General features: G+C 41.7%; 1 protein-coding gene across 1 annotated transcript; it reads right to left on the bottom strand.

Annotated features, from left to right (window-relative positions):
- LOC123398889 (senescence/dehydration-associated protein At4g35985, chloroplastic-like) lies at positions 1–27,685 on the bottom strand. The gene is made up of 3 exons (XM_045093339.1): positions 27,437–27,685; positions 26,461–26,477; positions 1–685 (listed from the first exon to the last, which is right to left on the bottom strand). The coding sequence occupies exons 1-3, from the start codon at positions 27,683–27,685 to the stop codon at positions 1–3; spliced, it is 951 nt and encodes a 316-aa protein (XP_044949274.1).

Genomic DNA, 27,685 nt, shown 5'->3' with positions numbered 1-27,685 from the left:
CTACCTTTTGATCCGCCTGAGCTTCTCCAGACTGACCTCGGCCTCAGTATCGCCGAGCTGGATCCTCTTCCGGAGCACCTCGTTCCCCCAGCGGAGCCTGTCCATGGTCATGACCCCGCACCAGAGGATCCCCTTGGCGACGTTCTCGGTGCCGGACACGATGGCCCTGGCGACGGCGCTGCCGTACTCCTCGACGTTGGGTGCGACGGCGGTCCAGTACGCGGCGGCCTCGACCTCGCGGCGCACCCCGTCGGCCAGCCCCTCGCTGCCAGCGACGGAGTGGGCGGAGAACCTGGTGTAGGCACCGAGCAGGGCGTCGAGGCGCGGGTCAGGGACGGAGAGCGTGAGGCCGTAGTGGAGGGGGTCGGGGGCTGGGTCATCGGGGGAGGAGGGGACGGTGAAGGAGAAGGAGAAGTGGAGGGGGTCGAGCTTGACGGCCGCGACGTCGCGGGCCAGCGGCCACTGGACGGTGCCGAGGGCCCCGATGGCGGCCAGGGAGGTGTTTTCGGCACGGATTCGGTGGAGGGAGAGGTCGCCGGCGGCCAGCGGGTGGCTGCGCTGGGGGACTTGTAGCAGCACGTCCTCCAACGGCGCCGGCATGTCGGGGGTGGCCGGGGACCGCGGGATCTCGACCGGCGAGAGCAGCGTTGGCGATGAGGAACTGCTCGGCGTGGACAGGACGGATCTGGGGCGAGAGGTGGGGGAGACTGGGAGAGGGACGTATGACGTGGGAGGAGGAGGTCGACGAACTTTGTTTTCTTTCTTAGCGTTTCTTTACGTGGGCATGGGAAGAGGAGGTCGAAAGAAGGAAAGGTGGGATCGTACGATTGTTGGGAGGTCGAACCATCGCGGAGGTTGAACCATCACGACGACACATCCTGCTTTAATAGTAGAGATATGGGTGTTGGATTCGTTGAAATCACATGGTGATGTGAACTAGATTATTGACTCTAGTGCAAGTGGGAGACTATTGGAAATATGCCCTAGAGGCAATAATAAATTAGTTATTATTATATTTCTTTGTTCATGATAATTGTTTATTATCCTTGCTATAATTGTATTGATTGGAAACACAATACTTGTGTGGATACATAGACAAAACACTGTCCCTAGTAATCCTCTAGTTGACTAGCTCGTTGATCAAAGATGGTCAAGGTTTCCTGACCATAGGAAAGTGTTGTCACTTGATAACGGGATCACATCATTAGGAGAATCATGTGATGGACTAGACCCAAACCAATGAACGTAACATGTTGATCGTGACATTTTGTTGCTACTGTTTTTCTGCGTGTCAAGTATTTATTCCTATGACCATGAGATCATATAACTCACTGGCACCGGAGGAATGCCTTGTGTGTATCAAACGTCACAACGTAACTGGGTGACTATAAAGATGCTCTATAGGTATCTCCGAAGGTGTCTGTTGAGTTAGTATGGATCAAGACTGGGATTTATCATTCCATGTGACGGAGAGGTATCTCGGGGCCCACTCGGTAATACAACATCACACACAAGCCTTGCAAGCAATGTGACTTAGTGTATGTCATGGGATCTTGTATTACGGAACGAGTAAAGAGACTTGCCGGTAACGAGATTGAAATAAGTATGCGGATACCGACGATCAAATCTCGGGCAAGTAACATACCGAAGGACAAAGGGAATGACATACGGGATTATATGAATCCTTGGCACCGAGGTTCAACCGATAATATCTTCGGAGAATATGTAGGATCCAATATGGGCATCCAGGTCCCGCTATTGGATATTGAACGAGGAGTCTCTCGGGTCATCTCTACATAGTTCTCGAACCCGCAGGGTCTGCACTCTTAAGGTTCGACGATGTCTTATGCGTAGTTGAGTTATAGGTGTTGTTAACCGAAAGTTGTTCGGAGTCCCATATGAGATCTAGGACGTCACGAGGAGCTCCGGAATGGTCCGGAGGTAAAGATTGATATATAGGAAGTCCTGTTTTGGTCACCAGAAAAGTTTCGGGCTCATCGGTAGTGTACCGGGAGTGCCGGGAGGGGTGCCGGGGACCATCGGGAGGGGTGTCACGGCCCAAGGGGTCTCATGGGCTATGGGAAGAGATAAACCAGCCCCTAGTGGGATGGAATAAGTTCCTACTAAGGCCCATAAGGTTTGAGAAGGAAAAAACACAAGGTGGAAAGAGTTTCCAAGTGGGAAGGTGGAATCCTACTCCAAGTAGGATTGGAGTAGGACTCCTCCACCTCCAATTTCGGCCAAACCTTGACGGTTTGAAGCTGCCTCCTCCCCTCCCTCCCTCCTATATATACTAGAGGTATTGAGGCTTTTCGAGAGAAAAACTTTGCCATGTGCTGCTCGACCCTATACCACGTAGTTTTCCTCTAGATCGTATTTCTGTGGAGCTTAGGCGAAGCCCTGCCGGAGTAGATCATCACCACCACCGGCGCGTCATCATGCTGCCGGAGAACTCTTCTACCTCTCCGCCCCTCTTGCTAGATCAAGAAGGTGGATATCTTCATCGAGCTGTATGTGTGCTGAACGCGGAGGTGCCGTCAGTTTGTCACTAGATCGGAGCGGATTGTGGGACGGTTCGTGGGACGGTTCGCGGGGCGGATCGAGGGACGTGAGGACGTTCCACTACATCAACCGCGTTTCTTAATGGTTCCTGCTGTGCGATCTACAAGGTTACGTAGATCCAAATCTCCTCTCGTAGATGGACATCACCATGATAGGTCTTCGTGCGCATAGGAAATTTTTTGTTTCCCATGCGACGTTCCCCAACATTTTGGTCTAGAAAAATCATTATATATACTCTCGGCTGTTTTGACTATCACATCGCGATATTTTCCCGTGTTCTTGTGTCGGGCCGTTTTTATAACACATCAAGATCGCCATGACTTCAAGAATGTCATCAACCCCTACCTGTCAGAGGTGATGAGGCACCGTCAATCCATTGAGATGCATGAGGGGTGCTTCACATCCGGGATGTTCAAGGTCCCAAGGAGGAGGGAAGCGAGAGGGTCAGGCTTGTTTTGGTGGAACATGAGATCTTCAAGTGCCAAGGGATGTCTGAATGTGCCTTGAGTGCTAACCACTCCATGATCACGGACTTCATCCACGAGAACAAGATTCACATCCAGAAAGTGGGGGAGGTTCTTTCCAAACTTCAAGATCGGGTCGATCACCTCCAAGATCAAGTCTATGAACTCCAAAGCCGAAACTATGAGTATGCGTCTAGGTTTCACAAGATGTGCTTGGCTGCCAGTTTTAGGTCTCCCGAGACAAAATTATCTTATTATAATGTGGAATCTACACCTTGGAAGCAAGAGGACACCCCGGCTACACCACCACCATCATCTGAGAAGGATTCCTTGGTACTTGGGAATGGCTACCACCCTTGGCTTGTCCCAATCTTGGGGAGGTGCCTCGGTATCGTGTCACCATCACCCCCAGCATCATTACTATCTATTTTAGTTCGATCCTTAGTTGTTTCATGATTTAGAGAAATAAGTTTCAGGTTTGCTTTGCTTAGTATTTTTTGCTTTGAGTCCGATATACCCTTGTAATCCAGTATGCAGATTTATAATAAAGATTAGTTGAGTTTTTGTGGCTTACCGTGGGAACCCTTCATCATAGCATGTCCATGAAAAGAAAGAAATATATCATATGCTTATCCCATGAGGATTAATGACTTCACATAGTAAAGAGTATAAGTGATGAAGATTGTTGACAATAAATAAACATAGTATTAGTCATGGTTACAATCTAAGCAAGACTATGAACGAGGAGAGGATATTCTCATATAAATATACTATCTTGGACATCTTTTGTGATTGTAAGCCCTCATCAAATATTATATAATGATCAAGTGTTGATGTAGGACATGGAATACAACATAATGGTGATGGTATTTGACATTCATATAGAAGTTATATTGTCCTAGGTCCTTTAACATGTGATGGTTGCCTTATACCTTTTGATAGGCCAAAAACATCGCACTAAGTAGAGATACTACTTGTTCATCCATAACTCTGAAACGCAGTTTCCTTCCATGAGAGTACACCATACCTACCCATGAATTGTGTAAGATCCTTCAAGAAAGTTGTCATTGGTGCACCCAACAATATAAAGTTGCTTCTAAATTTGTATGATACTCTATTTCAAGGGAAAATAAGTTTTATACGATCTTGTGATGACAAAGAAATAAAAGCGGAAGACTACATAATAAAGTTCTGCTATCACAAGGGGAAATATAAAGTGACATTCCTTTGGATTAAGAGTTTGTACATTCAAAAACCTAAAAGCGCATGACAAGCTCTGCTTCCCTCTTCGAAGGACCTATGTTTTAGCTTTGAACTTATCTCTTGTGTGTGAGTCACTAAATTCATTCTTCTTTCTACCTATCAATTCTATAGTGGCAAGAATCATGTGTTGAAGAAAGATTCAGATTTATATATCCAAGTGAATGTATATTATCATGATTTAACACTTTTGACATTATCCTCGAGGTAAATGAGTTGGGTGGCGAATCATCAAAGCTCGTATCTTTCTATGTTTCCTATGAAAACATGAGCTCTAAAAATATGACTTTAGTATGAGCAATCATAGAAGAATAAATGATGGTTGAGTATGTGAACTTGCCAATAAGAAAGCTCTTACAGAGACTCTCCTGTGAAATATGTTTAATTATGATTGTCACAATGACCAAGAACATAGTTTGTTGTTTGTCAACAAATTTTATGCTTTATACTCCAATATTTGTGAATGGATCATTACTTCTTTATGAGAAGATATATGATAAAATAGTTCCTGATATACTAATATTCATCATGCTCTCATGTCCCTATTTTATTTTTATCAACTTCTCCCTTTCAAATCATGTAGCCATCATTCTCGAGCTCGGCTTTTGCTTGAGGAGAAGCAAGGTCTAAGCTTGGGGGAGCTGATACATCCATTTTGCATCATGAATCTTTATTGATATTTGTCTCATTGTTGTCCATTATTCCCCGCTGTTATGTAATTCTTATGTATTTTCCCTCTGAATATGAAACGTACAAAGAGGGAAGTATCTGTAAACAGGAATTCTAGACCGAGAAACCGAGAAAAGGGCAGAAAAATCAAGTTGCTCCAAATGAACTGAAACTTCACGGAGGTTTTTTCTAGAATATATAATAATTATTGGGACAAAAATACCTAGCAGAGTGGCAGCCACCTGGGCACAAGCCAACAGGTCCCTGTTGGACCTCCAACGCCCCTCTTCTCCTATATGGTGTGTTTTACCCTAGAAAAAAAATCAAGACATAACTTTGGGGACAAAGCACCGTCATCTCAAGGCTGAAACCTGGGCAGAGGCATTTTGCTCTCCGCACAGCGATTCTGATGGAGGAATTCCTCTCCGGGTTGGGGAAATCGAAGCCCCCGTCATCACCAATGCTTCCTCGTTCGTGGGAGGACCTATCTTCATCAACATCTTCACCAACACCATGTGATCTCCAACCCTAGTTCATCTCCGGTATTCAGTCTTTGTCTCAAAACCTCAGATTGGTACGTGTGAGTTGCTAGTTGTGTTAATTGAATCTTTTAGTTGATGCTAGTTGGATTACTTGGTGGAAGACATACTGTTCAGATCCTTAATAATATTGGTTACACCTTTGATGCTTAACATGTTGATGAGGTGTGAGTAGTTACTATTGTTCCTGAGGACATGTGAGAAGTCTGGTATTAAGTAATCATATAAAGTTGGCATTCGTTCGATACTTTGATGATATGTATGTTGTTACTTCCAATAGTGGTGTCATGTGAACATTGACTACATGAAACTTCACTATGCTATGGGCCCAAAGGAAGTCATTTTGGAGTAACAAGTATATGATGGGTTGCGAGAGTGAGAGAGGCTTAAATCCTAGCTTATGTATTGCTTCATAAGGGGCTGATTAGGATCCACACGTTTCATGTTGTGGTTAGGTTTATCTTAATTCTTATTTCATAGTTGCGGATGCTTGCGAGAGGGGTCATCATAAGTAGGTTGATAGTTCAAGTAAGAACAACACCTTAGGTCCAGTCCACCAACATATCAAATCATCAAACTAGCGAACGGGAATCAACTCAATATGATGAACATGACTGTACATATATTGCCATGTGTCCTACGGAGCACTTTCAATCTCGTCCTTTGCTATAAAAAGGATTGGGCTACCTTGCTGCACCTTTGCTACTATTGTTACTTGTCACTTGTTATGCATTATCTTGCTACAAAACTATCTATCACTCTTACTTATAGAACTTGCACACAATAACTTCCTGAGAACTGCTTATAATTTCCTTCCACTCATCGATGGCTTTGACACTCTTACTTATTGAAAGGACTATGATTGACCCCCTATACTTGTGGGTCATTAGTACCAAGTGGATATATGACAACAAGCAAGATGAAAATGGTGAGGCAGTGAGGAGTAAGGCTTGTCTTGTAGCACAAGTCTTCACATAGGTTGAGGGAATTGACTTTGATGAAACTTTTGCACCTTTTGCTAGAATTGAAGCTCTTCGTATATTAATTTCTTATGCTAACCATCACAATATCACCTTATATCAAATGCATGTGAAAAGCGCACCTCAATGGTAAGCTACAGAAAGAAGTATATGTTGCTCAACACCCGGGTTTTGAAGACCCAAAGCATCCTGACAAAGTCTTCAGTCTCAGCAAGGCTCTCTATGGTCTCAAGCAGGCCCCTCGGGCATGGTATGATACTCTGAAGGAATTCTTCATGAAGAAAGGCTTCAAACCTAGTTCAACTGATCCAACTCTTTTAACAAAATCTTATGACAATGAATTATTTATGTGTCAAATATATGTAGACGAAATCTTCTTTGGTTGTATTGACAAGCGTTACACTGACGAATTTGGCTTTATGATGAGTGAGGAATATCAAATGTCCATGATGGAGGAGTTGAAATTCTTCCTAGGTCTTCAAATTCGTCAACAACGCAATGGCATCTTTATCTCTATAGAGAAATACCTCAAGGATGTCCTTAAGAAATTCGGCATGCAAGATTCCAAAGGCGTCAAGATTCCAATGCCCACAAACGGCCACCTCTGCACTGACGAAAATGGTAAAGATTTCGATCAGAAGGTATCTCGCTCCATGACGGGCTCCTTATTGTACCTATGTGCATCTAGTACAAATATTAAGCTTAGAGTTTGCATATGTGCCTATTTCCATGCAACACCAAAGGAATCACACCATATTCTCCGATATCTAGCGCACACACCAACGCTTGGATTATGGTACCACAAGGGCTCAAATTTTTATCTCGTTTGATATTCTGACTCTGACTATGCTAGTCATCATGTGGACCACAAGTCTACATCAGACACATGCCATTTCCTTGGACGATCCTTAGTCTGTTGGTCCTCGAAGAAACAGAACTGCGTGTTACTTTCCACTACTGAAGCTAAGTATATTGTTGATGGTTCGTGCTGTGTTCAACTGCTATGGATGAAGAAAACTGATGACCCACAAGTATAGGGGATCAATCGTAGTCCTTTTGTAAGTAAGAGTGTCGAACCCAACGAGGAGCACAAGGCTCCGATAAACGTATTTCAGCAAGGTAATAACTGCAAGCACTAAAAGTAGCGGTAACAAGTGATTGTGTAGCGAGGTGAAACGTAGCAAGCAAAGAGTAACAAGTAACAAGTAGTAGCAATGGTGCAGCAAGTGGCCCAATCCCTTTTGTAGCAAGGGACAAGCCTGAACAAAGTCTTACAGGAGGGAAAACGCTCCCGAGGACACGCGGGAATTTCTGTCATGCTAGTTTCATCATGTTCATATGATTCGCGTTCGTTACGTTGATAGTTTGATATGTGGGTGGACCGGCGCTTGGGTACTGCCCTTACTTGGACAAGCATCCCACTTATGATTAACCTCTCTCGCAAGCATCTGCAACTACAAAAGAAGAATTAAGACAAAGTCTAACCATAGCATTAAACTAGTGGATCCAAATCAGCCCCTCACGAGGCAACACATAGACTAGGGTTTAAGCTTCTGTCACTACAGCAACCCATCATCTACTTACTACTTCCCAATGCCTTCCTCTAGGCCGAAATATGGTGAAGTGTTATGTAGTCGACGTTCACATAACACCACTAGAGGAAAAACAACATACAACATATCAAAATACCGAACGAATATCAAATTCTCATGACTATTATCAGCATGACTTATCCCATGTCCTCAGGAACAAAAGTAACTACTCACAAGACATAATCACAATCATGACCAGAGGTGTAATGAATAGCAACAAGGATCTGAACATAAACTCTTCCACCAAATAATCCAACTAGCATCAACTACAAAGAGTAATCAACACTACTAGCAACCTTACAAGTACCAATCGGAGTTGCCAGACGAAGATTGGTTACAAGAGATGAACTAGGGATTGGAGAGGAGATGGTGTTAATGAAGATGTTGATGAAGATGCCTCCCCTCCGACGAGAGGAGTGTTGGTGATGACGATGGCGACGATTTCCCCCTCCGTGAGGGAAGTTTTCCCGGCAGGATCGTTCTGCCGGAGCTCTAGATTGGATCTGCTCAAGTTCCTCCTTGTGGCGGCGACAAAACCACGAAAAAGCTCCCGTATGGTTTTTTCCAGGTCAGGACGCTTCATATAGCAAAAGAGGGGTGCTAGTGGGCCTTCAGGCAGCCCACAAGCCTGCCCTGCGCCACCAGGGGGGTGGTGGCGTTAGGGAAGCTTGTGGGGCCCTGGTGGCCCCCATCCGGTAGTTCTTTCGCCGAGTATTTTTAATATATTCCAGAAAAAATCCACGTAAAATTTCAAGGCATTCGGAGATGTGCAGAATAGTGGACTAGGATTTGCTCCTTTTCCAGTCGAGAATTCCAGCTGCCTGAATTCTCCCTCTTCTAATAAACCTTCCAAAATAATAGAGAAAACGCATAAATATGGTACCACAAGTAATATAAAATCCCAAAAAGTAATAAATATCAACATGAAAGCATGATACAAAATGGACGTATCAACTCCCCCAAGCTTAGACCTCGCTTGTCCTCAAGTGAAACCCAAGTTCCATAAACATGTCCACATGTTTGGTGACGAAGGTGTCGATCAAAGATAATACAGACATGAGGGCATCATGATCACACATAGGACAGCAATATATCATAAAGATTCTTATGGGAAAGTAACAATTCCTTCACAAAGCAAAGCATGAAGCAAAAACCTTACCGAGAAGTAACCAACAATAGTTCATAGTCATTGAAGCAATTGCAATTTATCACAACATTAGAAAGAGTCAAATAAGAGCTTGTAAGGCAAACCCACATACTCAATCATCTTTTTCATTTTCCACAATTGTTACACCTCACGTGGTACTCATGGTGTCAAAGTTTCAGCTGAATACAGAGGAAGATAGGGGCTTATGGTTTTGCCTCCCAACAGTTTACCTCAAGGGTAAAGTCAACAATAATAAAGCATAAGTACTCAACTCCAAGTTGATATATGAATATAGATCTTTCCCAAACATGTGACGGTAGCCAAGACAAAGGCAGAAAGGGAATTGGTGATGATCACCATGACTCTTACAAGGGTAAAAAGTAAAGGAACAAGATAGGCCCTTCGCAGTGGGAAGCAGAGGTTGTCATGCGCTTTTGAGGTTTGAATGCGTGTCCTCTTAGTGCAGAGGAACGTCACTTTATATTTCCTCCTATGATAAAGAACTTTATTATGCAGTCTGTCGCTTTTATGTCTTCCTCATCACAGGTTCGTACAAAGCTTATTTTCCACACACTAATAGATCATACATATTAGAGAGCACATTTTTATTGCTTGCACCGATGACAACTTACTTGAAGGATCTTATTCAATCCATAGGTAGGTATGGTGGACTCTCATGGCAAAACTGGTTTGGGGGTTTATGGATGCACAAGTAGTATCTCTACTTGGTGCGGGAGTTTTGGCCAATATGAGGTGGAAGAAATCGTCACATGCTAAGGGATCTCTAATCATATAACATTGTTTGGAACCAAGCAAAAACAATTCATTATATTGTCTTCCTTGTCCAACATATACTCCTAGGCATGTAATAGTTTGGTGAGTGTTCACAATTGTAAAAGGTGTCTAAGATGATATATTTATATGTGAACCTCTCTTTCCTTATTACTTCTTATTAATTGCAACAACGACTGAGGTCTATGTTGATTTATTCTCTACAAGTTTCAATCATCATAAGTGTCATAAGTGAAGTTATCACTTTCCATAAGATTGTCTCGTGATCTTTCATGTTATCGTTCTTTTCATACTTTTGATCATGGCACAAAGCAAAGCCCTTGACTAAGACACTCTTTATTATATAGCTCGTAACCTCGAATACATCAGGGGTGAAACAAAACCAAAAGACTCAAACTAAAAACTAAAGACTTATTCTTCTAAAACAAGAAATAAAAACTTAAAAGGAAAGAACTAAAACAAACGTAAAAGCAAAAGATATAAAGGTGATACGATACGAGGGCAACTCCCCCAAACTTGGCAGAAGCCAAGGGGACAGCCCATACCAATGCTTAGTCGTCTTCCTTTGGTGGTGATGTTGTCGCCTTTGATTCCAAGAGAGCTATCAATATTTGACTTATACCTTTGAGATCTGTGCAAGAACAAGCTCAAAACGAAAACATAGGAAAACTGCATGATACGGAGATCAAAACCTTCGGTCGACTAAATATTGATTTTTTCTGGGCCAGAAGGAGTCCTCCGCAAGAAAACGGAGTCCCGGAGGCACACGAGGTGCCCACAAGCTTTCCCACCGCCACCAGGGGGTGGTGGCGGAGTGGGCCCTTGTGGCCTCCTCGTTTACTCTCCGGACTGCTTTTTATTTTTCTAATTTTCCAAAAATTTCAAAACGAGGAAATTTCCTATTGGAAAAGTATCGGAGTCCAATTTCTTGCCGAAACAGATACATCTTCGTTTTCAAGGTCTGAAACAGGCTGATAAACATCCCTTATGTACTCCTCTGGAGTTATGACATTGATGATATTGGTCTCAACATTTATGGGAGTACGAGAGATGTAATGCTTGATTCTTTTCCCATTTACCACTCTAGGAAAATTTCCTTCCGTGTTATTGATTTTGATAGCACCGGAATGATATACTTCCTCTACAACCTAGGGACCTTCCCATTTAGAGAGAAGCTTGCCTGCAAAGAATCTCAAACGAGAATTGTATAGCAAGACATAATCACCTACATTGAACTCTCGTTTCTGTATTTGTTTGTCGTGCCATCTCTTAGCCTTTTCCTTGAACAACCTAGCATTCTCATATGCCTGGGCTCTCCATTCATCTAACGAGCTGATATTAAACAACTGCTTCTCACCGGCAAGTTTGAAATCAAAGTTGAGCTTTTTGATTGCCCAATAAGCTTTGTGTTCCAGCTCAAGAGGTAAATGACAGGCCTTACCGTAAACCATTTTATACGGTGACATGCCCATGGGATTCTTATAAGCAGTCCTATAAGCCCATAGTGCATCGTCAAGTTTGCTTGACCAGTTCTTTCGAGATCTATTGACGGTCTTTTGTAAGATCAACTTGATCTCCCTATAACTCAACTCAACTTGACCATTGGACTGAGGATGATAAGGAGATGCAACTATATGGTTGACATCATACTTAGCTAGCATCTTGCAGAAAACCATGAATGAAGTGTGAACCGCCATCAGTCATCAAGTATCTAGGGACTCCCAATCTTGGGAATATGACTTCTTTAAGCATCTTAATAGAGGTGTGGTGATCAGCATTTTTAGTGGGGATAGCTTCTACCCACTTAGTAACATAATCCACAACAACTAAGATGTGAGTGTACCAATTGGAACTCGGGAAGGGTCCCATATAATCAAAGCCCCAGACATCAAATGGTTCAATGACAAGTGAATAGTTCATAGGCATCTCTTGACGCTTACTGATGTTCCCTGTCCTTTGGCATTCGTCACAAGACAAGACAAACTTACGGGCATCCTTGAAGAGAGTGGGCCAATATAAACCTAATTGCAATACCTTATGCGCAGTTCTATCTCCAGCATGGTGTCCTCTGTAGGCTTCGGAATGACACTTCTGCAGGATCTGTCCCTGTTCATGTTCAGGCACACAACATCTAATAACACCATCTACTCCTTCCTTATAAAGGTGAGGATCATGCCAGAAGTAGTGTCTCAAATCAACGAAGAATTTCCTCTTTTGTTCATAGGTGAAACTGGGTGGTATGTATTTGGCTACGATATAGTTTGCATAATCGGAATACCACGGTACACAGAGTGAAGTGCGGATGACATTTAATTGCTCACCAGGAAAGTTGTCATCAATTGGTAGTGGGTCATCAAGGACATTCTCTAGCCCAGACAAGTTATCTGCTACAGGGTTATCAGCACCCTTTCGGTCAATGACGTGCAAATCAAATTCCTGTAGCAGGAGAACCCATCTGATCAGCCTAAGCTTAGCATCCTTCTTCTTCATAAGGTACTTAATAGAAGCATGATCAGAGTGAATAGTGACTTTGGAGTCAACTATGTAAGATCTGATTTTCACATGCAAACACGACTGCTAAAAATTCCTTCTCCGTAGTCGCATAGTTTCTTTGGGCACTGTCTAGAGTTTTACTAGCGTAGTGAATAACATTCAACTTATTGTCAACTCATTGTCCTAGAACAGCACCAAAAGCATAATCACTAGCGTCGCACATGATTTCAAAGGGCAAGTTCCAGTCAGGTGGTTGAACAATAGGTGCAGTTATCAAAGCCTTCTTAAGTATTTAAAAGGCTTCCTCACAATCCTCATCAAAAACAAAAGGAACATCCTTCTGCAAGAGGTTGGTAAGAGCCCTAGAAGTCTTAGAGAAGTCTTTAATGAACCTTCTATAGAAACCAACATGACCTAGGAAACTTCGTATTCCTCTGATATCTGTGGGGCAAGGCATGTTCTCAATTGCATCAACCTTAGCCTTATCAACTTCAATGCTTCTTTAAGAAATTTTGTGTCCTAAGACAATACCTTCATTAACCATAAAGTGGCACTTCTCCCAATTCAAGATGAGGTTGGTTTCTTTGCATCTCTGTAAGACTCGATCAAGGTTGCTGAGGCAATCATCAAAGGAAGACCCGTAAACAGAGAAGTCATCCATGAAAACCTCGACAATCTTTTCACAAAAGTCAGAGAATATAGCCATCATACATCTTTGGAAGGTGGCAAGTGCATTACATAAGCCAAAAGGCATACGTCTATAGGCGAAGGTACCGAAAGGGAAGTTGAAAGTGGTTTTCTCTTGATCAGATTGTGCAACAGGTATTTGCGAGAAACCTGAATAACCGTCTAGAAAGCAGAAGTGTGTGTGCTTTGATAGCCTTTCTAGCATTTGGTCGATGAACGACAAAGGATAATGATCTTTCCTGGTTGCCTTGTTCAGTTTCCGGAAGTCTATCACCATTCTATAGCCGGTAATAATCCTTTGTGGGATTAGTTCATCCTTACCATTAGGAACAACGGTGATACCTCCCTTCTTGGGTACGCAATGTACTGGACTTACCCAATCACTATGAGCAACATGATAAATGATTCCTGCTTCCAGAAGCTTTAATATTTCCTTTCTAACGACCTCTTTCATCCTAGGATTTAATCTCCTTTGATGATCAGCAACTGGTTTAAAGTCAGGATCGGTTTTAAGCTTGTGCTGACATAGAGTAGGACTAATACCATTAAGATCATCAAGAGTATATCCAATAGCAGCGCGGTGCTTCCTCAGAGTTTTTAGTAACTTGTTCTCTTCACGCTTTGAGAGGAGAGCACTAATAATGACAGGATATATCTCCTTCTCATCAAGATAGGCATACTTGAGAGTATCAGGCAACTATTTAAGCTCGAACACATGATCTTCCTTTGGTGGCGGAGGATACCCAAGCAGTTCAACATGCAGATTATTCTTGAGAATGGGATGTTGTTCTAAGAAAATTCTATCTATCTCATCTCTCTCCTCCATATGCATATCATTTTCATTCTCAAGCAGATATTGCTCTAAAGGATCCGTAGGAGGTACGACAATAGAGGCAAGAGCAATGATTTCATCTCTACCAGACGACTCTGTTTCATGGGGTTGTCTTCCAAACTTGGAGAAGTTAAATTCATGAGACACACCCTCGAAACTTACTATGTCAGTCTGCTTAATGCAATCAATGTGAGCATTGACAATGTGGAGAAAGGGTCTACCAAATATGATGGGACAAAAGCTATCTTGTGCAGTACCAAGGACGAGGAAATCAGTAGGATACTTCGTCTTACCACACAGGACTTCTACGTCTCTCACAATTCCCAGGGGGCAGATAGTGTCTCTATTAGCTATCGTAATGGTGACATCAAAGGGTTCTATCTCAGCAGGTGCAATCTCATCTTTGATTTCATCATAGATAGAACGGGGTATTGCACTAACACTAGCTCCCATATCACATAAACCATGGTAACAGTGATCTCCGATCTTAACAGAAACAACGGGCAGGCCAACTACAGATCTGTGCTTGTCTTTCACATGAGGTTTAACAATTCTAGCATGCCCATCTATGTCTTCGGTTAAGAGATCTCTGATAATAGCAACACTAGGTTCAACTCTAATCTCCTCAGGGGTGCAAGTGGTCTAATGTAACCCCTACGTATCACAGTTGGAGCTTTAGAATAATCCTTTATCCTAGCAGGGTATGGTGGTTTCTCAGTGTAAGCACAAGGAACAACAGGATCACTAAAAGCTATGATTTTCTCCTCAACTAGATTGGTTTTGGCTATGTTGCTTTCTACAGGAGGATGATATTTAAACCACTTCTCTTTGGGAAGATCAACATGAGCAGCAAAAGATTCACATAGAGAAGCTACTATCTCAGAGTCAAGTCCATACTTAGCGCTAAAATCTCTAGAAGTGTTTGTCTCAACAAAAGATTTAACGCAATCAAATTGGAAATTTATACCTGAGACCTTACCTTCCTCCAGCTCCCAATCTTCAGAGTTGCGTTTGATTTTCTCCAATAAATTCCACTTTTGATCAATATCCTTCTTCATAAAAGAACCGGCACAAGAAGTGTCAAGCATGGTACGATCTTCTTGAGAAAGCCGAGCATCAAAGTTTTGAGTGATGATTTCTCTCGAGAGCTCATAATTAGGGCATGAATATACCATTGATTTAAGCCTCCCCCAAGCTTGAGCTATGCTTTCCCTGTCACGAGGGCAAAATTTACAAATAAATTTCCGATCACAATGTACTAAATGCATAGGATAGAAATTTTGATGAAATTCCAATTTCAACCGATTGTAGCCCCATGATCCAGCATCATCACATAGCCTATACCATGTCAATGCCTTATCCTTCAAATACAAAGGAAATACTTTCTTCTTTACCACATCCTTGGGCAAACCTGCAAGCTTAAATAAACCACAAACTTCATCTACATAGATTAGATGAAAGTATGAAAGTGAAGATCCATCTCCTGTGAAAGATTAGGCAGCAGTTTCTCAAGCATACCCAAAGGAATTTCATAAAAGATATTTTCAGTAGGTACCTCAGGTTGAAGATCAACTCCTCGTTCTTCCGTTCATGGTTAAGATACCCCGAACAAACTCCTCAAAGGAAGAGTTTCCATAGTGACAAGTGACAATAAATTTCAGCACAGTACAAAAGTGTTTCCTTACCAATTTCCACTTACCAAAGGCGCTTCACTCCCCGGCAACGGCGCCAGAAAGAGTCTTGATGACCCACAAGTATAGGGGATCAATCGTAGTCCTTTCAATAAGTAAGAGTGTCGAACCCAACGAGGAGCAGAAGGCTCTGATAAATGGATTTCAGCAAGGTAATAACTGCAAGCACTGAAAGTAGGGTAACAAGTGATTGTTTAGCGAGGTGAAACGTAGCAAGCAAAGAGTAACAAGTAACAAGTAGTAGAAACCATGCAGCAAGTGGCCCAATCCCTTTTGTAGCAAGGGACATGCCTGAACAAAGTCTTACAGGAGGGAAAACGCTCCCGAGGACACACGGGAATTTCTGTCATGCTAGTTTCATCATGTTCGTATGATTCGCGTTCGTTACTTTGATAGTTTGATATGTGGGTGGACCGGCGCTTGGGTACTGCCCTTACTTGGACAAGAATCCCACTTATGATTAACCTGTCTTGCAAGCATCCGCAACTACAAAAGAAGAATTAAGACAAAGTCTAACCATAGCATTAAACTAGTGGATCCAAATCAGCCCCTCACGAAGCAACGCATAGACTGGGGTTTAAGCTTCTGTCACTCCAGCAACCCATCATCTACTTACTACTACCCAATGCCTTCCTCTAGGCCCAAATATGGTGAAGTCTAATGTAGTCGACGTTCACATAACACCACTAGAGGAAAAACAACATAGAACATATCAAAATACCGAACGAATATCAAATTCACATGACTATTATCAGCATGACTTATCCCATGTCCTCATGAACAAAAGTAACTACTCACAAGACAAAATAATAATCATGACCAGAGGTGTTATGAATAGCATCAAGGATCTGAACATAAACTCTTCCACCAAATAATCCAACTAGCATCAACTACAAAGAGTAATCAACACTACTAGCAACCTTACAAGTACCAATCGGAGTTGCCAGACGAAGATTGGTTACAAGCGATGAACTAGGGATTGGAGAGGAGATGGTGCTGATGAAGATGTTGATGAATATGCCTGTCCTCCGACGAGAGAAGTGTTGGTGATGACGATGGCGATGATTTTCCCCTCCGGGAGGGAAGTTTCCCCAGCAGGATCGTCCTCCCGGAGCTCTAGATTGGATCTGCTCCAGTTCCGCCTCGTGGCGGCGGTGAAACCACGAAAAAGCTCCCGTATGATTTTTTCCAGGTAAGGACGCTTCATATAGAAAAAGAGGGGGGGCTAGTGGGCCTTCAGGGAGCCCACAAGCCTGCCTTGCGCCACCAAGGGGGGTGGTGTCGGTGGGCAAGCTTGTGGGGCCCTAGTGGCCCCCCTCCGGTAGTTCTTTCGCCCAGTATTTTTAATATATTCCAGAAAAAATCCACGTAAATTTTTAGGGCAATTGGATATGTGCAGAATAGTGGACTAGGATTTGCTCCTTCTCTAGTCCAGAGTTCCAGCTGCCTGAATTCTCCCTCTTCAAATAAACCTTGCAAAGAGAGAAAAGGCATAAATATGGTACCACAAGTAATATAACATCCAAAAAAGCAATAAATATCAACATGAAAGCATGATGCAAAATGGACGTATCACAAACCCTCAAGGACTACACCATCAAAGTGAAGAATGTGCCACTCTACTACGACATTGAGAGTGCAATCAAGATTGCTCACAACCCAGTTCAACACTCAAAGACCATCTAGATTCGTCATCATTTCCTTCGTCATCATGTACTCACGGGTGGCATCTTCATCGAACACGTGAAGACTAAAGATCAACTAGCTAATATCATCACTAAGACCTTGGACGAAAAGAGATTTTGCAAGTTGTGGTGTGAGCTAAATATCTTCGAATCTTCAATTTTTGCAAAAATGATGTCTTGGATGTGAAAGGGCACATATCCTAACACTTATGCAAAATTGATGTCTTGGATGTGCAACACACAAAGTAACGTTTTCTTCAACAAATGAAGACTAACACTCTGTCTGTTAAGAAATTAATGAATTATTTGATTCTGAGAATCCTACGACAATTGTACGCGGTGCCTAAAATCATCATTCTTATACTGTGGGCACATCACGAACCAATGTTGAAATTCTTCAAAATTGAATATTTTGCATATTTTTCAAAATTATTAAACTCCACAGGTTTGCAAATTTCTCAATATGTTCAAACACTTCAAACTTTTTCAACATGTGTTCTTCATTTGACTATATACATACACACACACACAAATATATATATATATATATATATATATATGTATATATATATATATATTTGTTCGTTTGGGGCACCTAGGTGCCGAGACTCCTTGCCTTTCCACCACTAGATTGCATTTAGACGTGTGCTATCATAACGGGTATATTTTTTTACGGATTATCCATTAAAAACTGTCCATAATAATAATTATGACCTAATCACTAATTGAATGCCATAAATATGGCCCCAAACATTGTGCATGGGAACGTTCCATGTGTGGAGATATGATAGGAGAGAGAAAATACAATGTGTCATGATTAATTGTCTCATATTTCTTATCATGTTTGATCTGTCATGTAAGGTACGTGATACACATTAGGAAGAGAAAAATACATATTTGTAATTCGAAGGGTATGCACATGTATTTTAATCGATTACACACACACATGAGTATCTTGAGTATGCGTATGTTTTTATTAATTATAATACCGAAACTATGTGTATATTTTGATTAGGTATAACAATAACAGCTAAATATTTTTATTATATATAATACCCAAAATATTTATGAATATGTGACATTTAAAGTTCTCAATATATTTTCATATATGTCCATACTCGTCGTATTTCTCACAATTACATACGCACAACCTGTATGAGTACATAGCAAAAGAAAATGTAGGTATGCGACATTTATGAGTATCTACACATAAATTATGTATCTAGGTATATACGTACACACAAATATACTGAGCATGCACTTATATACTGGATGCTCTTTAGTTTCAAATATTCATATCTTAAGTATTCACATACCAAAATTCTGATGGGTATATTCATACAAAGGTATGAAAAGAAGACGTGCTAAATTAGAAAGTTTAAAATGGTTGGATATTCTTGCATGCTAGTAAATTAGGAAACAACCAATGATGATGCATGCCACTTAAGACCAAAAGTCTTAATGGGTTAGACCCGATGAAGGTGCCCAGGCACGTAGGTGCCCCAAACATCTTACACACACACATACACACATACACACACACACACACACACACACACACATATATATATATATATATATATATATATATAAGATTTCAAAGTCCTCAACAACATTCAGTTATTGCTAATTCTACAAAGTGATTTTTTTCTAAGTGAATGCGATCGTACCCTTTCCACCTCTATGCTAAGCTCAACCAAGTCTATTCACAAACTCTTCATATGCATTCTAGTTGAAACCTGTTGAAATACTTCACTTGGTCCTTCTTACTTGAAGAATTTGTGAATGAAACCTTAAAATATCTTATCAAAAATTTCGTTCGTTGCCGCTCAAACCGATCCCACTTCCATGACTAGATAACCTACGATCCCCACGATCTCCACCTCTCTATAGATGGGTGGCACATGTCGTGTATATAGGAAGCGTCAGGGGTAATGTGGTTCAAAATCTTTGAGCCGAACGGTTTTTACCTCAGCTATAAATACCCCCTTCACCCCTTCTCTATCTCAGTTACTCTACCTCTACTCACACTCAAGCTCAGACCCAGCACCGTCGCTGATCTTCATCATCACAGTAGAGGACGAGCTTAGCTGCCTCAACCTCCTCATCATCATACTCATGCCGACCATGGAAATCTTCACTCCACCGCCGCTGGAGTTGTCTTTTGCCACCGAGTTAGGGCACAATAGATTTGAAAAGATGGGGTTCTTCCTTTCTCACTCTGAGTATGTCGTGTTCTTTGGCCGGGGTAAATAAAAGCTAATTTTATTATGCTATTCGATCTTTATGATTTAACAAGTTCTTCAACTTGTGTTTATATCACCACAATCCATCCAGTAAACACCCGAATCAACTTCATTTCCCTTGAACTATTTCACGAAGTCATGAATTTCTTCAAAGATTCCTTAATTGTGTAAATTTTTGAATCTGCACAACTCTGAAACCTACAGGGAGAACACTTAGCAAAGTTCTTCAAGACACTTATCGTCAATTTCCTCAACTTGATATTCTCTTGCAAATTTTCTAAGAACGAATATGACCTCTTCGAATTCTTTGCATCTATACTCTGTTGGAATGTTGCTTGAAGAATCTGCTGATGAATCTTTAGGTTCTCATCAACTTAACTCATTTGGAGTGTTGCTTGAAGAAAACTTGGCCACTTCCTCAGAATCTTCAAAAGTACAAATTCCTCAAGTGAAGAAATGGCTGAAGGAAAAAGGCCTGAGAAAGGAGGAAAGAAGGCAGAGACCAACACTGCTTTTGATATCCTAGAGGGTATCTATGATGAATACTGCACCCCAGATGAGGAAATCTTTGTCAAGGTAACCAAAGAGAAGCGCAAAATACACATCCAAAAGATTGAGATGAGATGGATGAAGGAATGGAGGGAGTACAAATATGTTACTCCTAAATACATGACGAACTTCGCTGTAAATCCTCCATGTCCAAGACCTCTAATGGCCGAAGGCCAAGTTGCTTATCTCACCAGCATCATTAGTTGCGAAGAATTTCCCAAGGAGTGGGCCAAGTTTCAAGCTAAGCTGCGGAAGATTTCAGCAGAGGTAGTGAGGAAATTCAACCTTGAGATTACTGCTGCTGCTGCTGCCACCTCCTTTGTTCTTGCAGCATCTGCCACCGCAATAGCTCCAAAGCGAGCTCTAGTGAAGAAATCTGCTGTGAAGACAAAGTCTTCAAGTTAAAAATCCTCATAGCAGTTTCCTCAACCACCTCCAATTCTGGCTGCAACGTCCTCCACAACTGCCATAAAGTCCTCAACGCTAGTGCACCTTGCAACGTGTCAACGTAATGTTGAGTCAGTAAAACCTACTTCTTTCTATCGTGAAAAGAGAAGACACTTTATTTTGACAAAGATGCATGCATTTATATTGTTTCATTGAGAGTTGTCATATTACACCTTTGTTAATTTTTACTTTGTGTTAGCATTTTCACTTCTTCGCTGATAACATGTTCTTTCAAAAAGCTTCAATTGATCCAATCAAAATATAAGAGGAAGAACAGAGGTTAAAATTCGCCATGGTTTGACCAAGGACATGTTTGCCATGGTTCTTGTAGTTCTTTGACCAAGGACATGTTTGCCATGGTTTGATGAGTTTTCTTAGCTCTACTTTTGATTGTAATTGATATTGCTCTTTCATAAGGGCCTTATGAGTTGAGATTGCTGTTGAGGACGGTTGAGTTTAGTAGAGAAATTATGATGCTTCTTGTTTGTATTCTTATTTGTCGACACTTCACTCTCTAAACTTGTGGACATGTTCACCTAGCTTAAAATTCGCTTGGGACAAGCCATGTCTAAGATTGGGGGAGTTGATACGTACAAAATGCATCTCCTTTTTGTATCATAATTTGTCTCTATTCATTGATATATATTTCACATTATGATGATGTACTTAGAGTGTTTTGGCTTATTTTACACAGTTTACAACTTTGCGGTGCCGAAACAGCAGACGCAGGATTCAGCGGAGAAAATAGCAAGAAGAGTTGCAATATCAGAACATCTCCAACTGCGCTGAAAATTTGAGGGAAGAAGTTTCCGAACAAATCCCATAGACAGGCCAAAGAAGGGCTGGAGGGGGGCCACAGGTCACCCACGCGACCTGCTGGCGTTCCCCCCCCCTAGACCGCGCCAGGAGGCCGCCTGGGTGGTGTGTCCTATCTATATGTTCCTCTTGACCTAAAAGTTACGAGGACAGAAGAGTTTTCGTAGTTTCGCCGACGCTCCGCGGTGGAAACCTACATAGATGAAAAGACTTTTCCGGCGGGCATATTCCGCCGGGGAGAATTCCTCCCGGAAGGGGAGATCGTCCTCATCATCATAACCATCATCACAGGCATCACCGAGATCATCATCACCATCATCACCAACACCATCACCATCTCCACCTTCATCCCATCAACTTCACCATTGCAATCGGAGTTGTACCTTGCACTATTCATCCCCTCTACTCTAACGGTGTTGATTACACTTTTGTGGTGAATGCTATTGAGTTTTGTTGGAGAATTATTGTTATGATCAGATTGTTAATCATATTTTCATCACCTCTGATCATGATCTCTTTTATGTCTTGTGAGTAGTTCCGATAGTTCTTGAGGACATGGGAAAAGTCTAGATGCTAGTAGTCATATGATGTTGAAGTAATATGTGTTGATTGATATTTAAGTTATGGTGTTATTCTTCTAGTGGTGTTTTGTGAACGTCGACTACATAACAATTCTCCTTTTTAAGGACCTAGGGGAATGCATCGTGTATAAATAATGCTGATGGTGGGTTGCCGGAGTGACAGAAAGCTGAACCCCAGTTTGCATACCTTTGCATGAGGGAGTATTGGATCCTAAAGCTTATTGCTATGGTTAGGCTTTTCCTTAATTTCTCTCTTGTATTTGCGGATGCTTGCAAGAGGGATTAATCATAAGAGTGTACTTGTCTTATCCTAGATGGTGCACTAGTTAAGATCCATCCACATAACACTTGTCAATACAAAACATAGTACTAGACAGAGTATGACGAAAGCACTTGACTATCACTCCCGTGGGTCCTCAAGAACGCCTTAGTCTTTATAAGTTTAGTCCCTCGGCTTATCCTTTGTGTTCAAAAGGATTGGGCAAATTGCTGCACCTCCACACCTTTTACTTTACTTGCATTTATTTCTTTGTTGCTTATACTAGAAAACCCATAAAAAGTTACTTTTCAGTACTTGCAGTTATTCCTTGCTCAAGATCACTTGTCAATACCTTCTGCTCCTCGTTGGGTTCGACACTCTTACTTATAGAAAAGGCTACGATAGACCCCCTACACTAGTGGGTCATCAATTACCGATCGTGAGTTTCTTCTAAGTCTTCATCAGAAGGTCGATCGCAATCACAAGTGGGTAACGCGTCAGTTTGGTACAATTCTTCGTGACATGACTATCATGAATAATTCTATGAGGAAGAATCACTATTATCTGCATGAATCTTTTATCATACATGGGACATTCTGTCTCACCTCAAGAATCCTGAAGAACTTAAAGAGATGGAATTTTAGCATGACTTTCACTGGTCTTTTCCGTCCAAGAAGAAATTCAAGAATGTTCAAGTTCCTCTTCTAGTGACCAGCTCATTTTCTTCATCGCTCTCGGGGGATGAAGCTGAGGATCTTGACAACAGTGCTGCAGGCCCTTCATCGACAAATGACCCTAACAACGCTGGCGCTCCTCCACCACCAACAAGATGAAATTCTTCAGGGGTATTAGAGCTTAAATTCTTCCCTTTTCGTCACTTCATGACAAATGGGGAGAAACTTGAGTTAGTGTTCAAGCGGGTCTACCTATATGGGCTATTATTTTGTTCTTCTGAAGTGTTTAGTTGTATGAGTTGTAAACTTAAGTCTCCTGGTGGTCTGACACTTTTGAACTTCTTTTCTTGCATGCTTATTCTTCATGTTGGTTAATGCATGCCTTCTGGATTTCGTCGGACACCACTTTCCATCATGCATTTTCCTCATGATATATGTTAACTGGATGTACAGATTACAAGATATAGGGGAGATCTCCATGGTATTAACCTACAATGTGCGTTTGAAGTCCAAAGAAAATTCCTAAAATATGCACATCTTCAAGGGGAGTTTCTCTATATCTTGCAATCAAATTCCTCAAATTCTATAGTTACACTTCATATATTTACCCCCGTTGAAAACTTAACCTATTTGTCAGCAATCACGAAAAAGGGGGATATTTTAAGTGCATCTAGTGCCCCCTAGTGATTTTGGTTTATTGAAGACTTATAGGTTAAGAGACTAATATATTTGTGACGGTACACATGCCTTATAATTCACCGAGGAGTTTGAGATATTCGAAGTATATCGACCCCATAAAATGAATGTCTTCAACTGAAGACTTTGATAATGAGGAAATTGGTGTGTCCTTGAAGATATTGGTGCGAGGACTTTGAAGTGTGAAGAATTTTGTTTTCATAGTTTTATTTCCTTACTTTTGAGTCATAGGAACACCGTACTAATAAAGGTGGTCGAGGTAATAATTATGAAAAATTTCCAAGGGATGCTCATCTCAAAGTCTACACATAACCAATCCATTGAGTGATGCCCTTGGAAATCTCTTGCCGTTCAATTTATTTCTTGAGTAACACAGATGAAGTTCTTTTGGTCTATGAGGAAATTTTTTCGAGTGAGTAGTTAGGATTTCGCTAGTGCGAATTGCCTACAAGTGAGGAACATGACAGGGCTCAGGATTTTCATAGTTCAAAAATTCCGCCCGTTGTTGTTCTATGTGCCAGCTGTCCCCAAAACCTTATCCACATAATGGTCATATCATTAGGGGGCATTTATGTCATATCATTTTGGGATTGCTCCCTGGCTCTAAATAGTCGCCCCCTACAACCACTAGCTGGTTGGGTGCTCCGAGAAAGAACTTGATACTTGTCATTTGAGAGCATTCCATCCTTTAAGGACTTCAAGAGAAAATCATCAGTGATAAAAAACCCAAACTAAAACCGAAGACCAAAGTAATTGAGCATCACTGAAGATATTGTTTGTGTGTGGAACCGACGCTTTTTACCTTTGAAGAGCATGTATCTTACATACAGTTAGGTGTCAATGCTCTAGAGAATCCATCAATACATTGTGGAATCCCGGGTGACCGAGTTTGTGAGGATTTGGAACTGGGCCTTGAAGACATACCATGAGTATTGAGCCAGGTCTGTGTGACCTTATTTCGAGGAGAATACGATAAGGACTGTGTGGCATGTGGTATAAATACCAAGTCGCTCCAAATGAGACGTATGACTGCCACAGTAGTTGGAACTTGGTCATCGAATCACTGCCTTCATCGAGCTCCTAGTTCTATTTCCTCAACTCATTCATTTCTTCAAGTAATTGTCAATTAAATTAATAGTTACTCTCTGAAGACTTTGATTGAAGACTTTCTCAATTTCCTCATCTCAAATTCTTCAGTCACCTTGTTCTTTGCCTGCTCGTCCTTTTTACATGCTATCTGTGGTCTGTGTATGTTTCATTTCATCATGATGAATATGATGCTGCTGTGTTTTGCATGCTCTTGAGTACTTACTCCGCTGCTCGTATTTCATCGCTTAGAAATTTCCTCAACGAGTAATTCCTGAGTGACAAATTTATAAAAATCGCCTATTCAACCCCCCTCTAGTCGATATAACGTACTTTCAGTGTTAGGTACTACTGACAGGGAACTCTTCGGCGTTACCAATTTCACACAGAGCCCTGAGATCATTTTCGGTTCTACCTACAATATTTTTTTTTGACCGGCTACTGTAGGGAAAACCCCCCACAGCCATTTTTCTGTATTCCCAACTATGAAAGCTGTATGTACAAAAGGAGTTGTAGAATGTACAAAGGGGGCAGGACCAAAGGAATACAAACCTCAAGGAGGCCAAAAGGAAATCCATTTAAGGAGATCATCCCTGAAACTAGCCTTAATTCTATGAGCTAACAGAGAAATATCATGAAGAAATGCAGATCTCCATTTCCTGAACTTTGGCTGCTCCTGGTTGAAGACCTTTGCATTTCTGGTAGTCCAGATATTCCAACAGGCAGTGAAAACTACCTCAGCAAAGAAAGGGTTAGGGAAGTCCTTTCTAGCCGCAACAGTAGCACTCCACATAGATGACCCCTGCCAAGTGATCTGCAGGTAATTCCAGACCCTGGTGCTGAATAGGCAGTTGAAGAATAAATGATCTCTGTCTTCCTTGACTCGAGCATGGCATAAAACACAAAGGTTAGAATCAGAGACCTTCCAGTGACGCCTTTCCGGCATATCATGAGTGTTCAGCCTGTCCATGATAAGCATCCAGGCAAACATCTTAATCTTCATAGTACAACAGCTTTTCCAGATCCAGTTGAGTAAAGGATTAGATACAATACTGCTATAAACATGAGCATAGTATGCCTTGGCTATGTAGACCTTAGCATCCTTACCCCATACCCATCTGTCAGAGGCCTGATGATCAGGGTCCAGGTCCAGAAGCAAAGATTGGACCGAAGTCAGTTCCTGATAAGCTTGGGCAGACAGCGGGAGGTGAAACATGGAAAGCATACTGTCATCAGAAAAAGAAGCAAAGACCTCTTGAGCTGTGCGGAAAGGGTCAGCCACAAAGGAGAATAATCTTTGGTATCTGGCTACCAATGGCATAATGGAGTTTCCAATTAACCAGGAGTCAGACCAAAACAGGTAGGAGTCACCCTTGTTAGGCAGAACATAGGTAACTGATCTGAATTTGTCAAGACGTTTGCAGATATCCTTCCACCAAAAGGAACCACAAAGTGCAGTGCCCTGAGGTACAATGTTATGATAGTAAGTGTTCCAAATCAGATGAACCCAAGGGATATTAGCATGATTGAGGAATTTATCAGCATGTTTGAGCAAAAGTGCTTCATTCTGAACTGCTAAATTCATAATCCCTAATCCCCCTCTATTTGTAGGCCTGCACACCAGAGGCCAAGCAGCAAGAGAGGGTGCATGATCATTCCCATTTCTTCTCCATAGACATTGCCTTTGAATCCTCTCCAATTGTTTCAGTATACCTGGTGGTATATCCAGGCTGCATAGAAAGAAAATGGGAACAGCAGACAGTGTTGAGTTTACATATTGCAGTCTTCCCCCCTGAGCAAGAAAAGAGGAACTAGCACTGAGTCTTATTTCCATGTTATCCACCAGAGGCATGAGATCAATGATTCCAGGTTTAGTTGTCCCAACAGGCAGTCCCAGATATGTGAAGGGTCGAGATCCCACTTTGCAACCAATGGAGTCTGCCAGGTCCTGCAGATGCTGAGGAGAAGTGTTGACAGGTAGGAGTGCAGATTTGTGATAATTCACCTGTAATCCACTGGACTGGGAGAAAAGCAAGAGCATTTTCTTAAACTGTAGCAACTCTCATTTATCAGCTAGTAGGATGATAAGAGTATCATCAACATATTGCACTATAGGCTAATCCTTATCATGACAAGGTATAGGCAGCTGTATCAGTCCCTCCACCAGCAGTTGATTAACCAGAGTTTGTAGAAAATCAGCAGCAATAGCAAAAAGCAATGGGGACATAGGATCTCCCTGCCTGACACCTTTCCTACACATGAACTTCCTTCCAGGCACACCATTGATCAGTACTGAAGAAGATCCAGAGGTTAGTAGCTGCCTAACCCAAAGGATCCATCTATCATTGAAGCCCTTGTGCTTAAGAATCTGGAAGATGAATTCATGCTCCACAGAATCAAATGCCTTTTCAAAATCCAGCTTAAGAATAACTATAGGCTTCTTGGATTGATGACATTGGTGCAGATACTCAAGAGTCCAGCCCACACAATCTTGAATGGTCCTAGATTTGATAAAACCGTATTGATTCTTGTGAAGACATTTCACAATCTGCAACTGTAGCCTATTAGCAAGCATTTTTGACAGAAATTTGAGACTCATTCCAGTAAGGGATATTGGTCTATAATCTCCCACATGTTCAGGTGATCTCTTATTTGGAATGAGTGTAATATAGGAAGAGTTCATGTTTACCAGTTGGGCCTGTCCAGCATGAAATTCAGCAGCAAGCTGGTAAAACTCAGGGGAGATAATGTGCCAGCATTTCTTGAAAAATAGCCCATTTAAACCATCAGGCCCTGAAGCTTTATCAATAGGCATATCCTGCACAGTCTTATCCATTTCACACTTTGAAAAAGGTTCGGTGAGAATGTCTAGGCCCTCCACCTCATTCAGCAGGGATTGTAAGTCAAATGCCATATTAATTCCAAGAGAAGTTCCCAT

Source organism: Hordeum vulgare, chromosome 1H, assembly GCF_904849725.1.
Source record: "Hordeum vulgare subsp. vulgare chromosome 1H, MorexV3_pseudomolecules_assembly, whole genome shotgun sequence".
Lineage (NCBI taxonomy): Eukaryota > Viridiplantae > Streptophyta > Magnoliopsida > Poales > Poaceae > Hordeum > Hordeum vulgare.
This window is presented reverse-complemented; position numbering and strand designations above follow the sequence as displayed.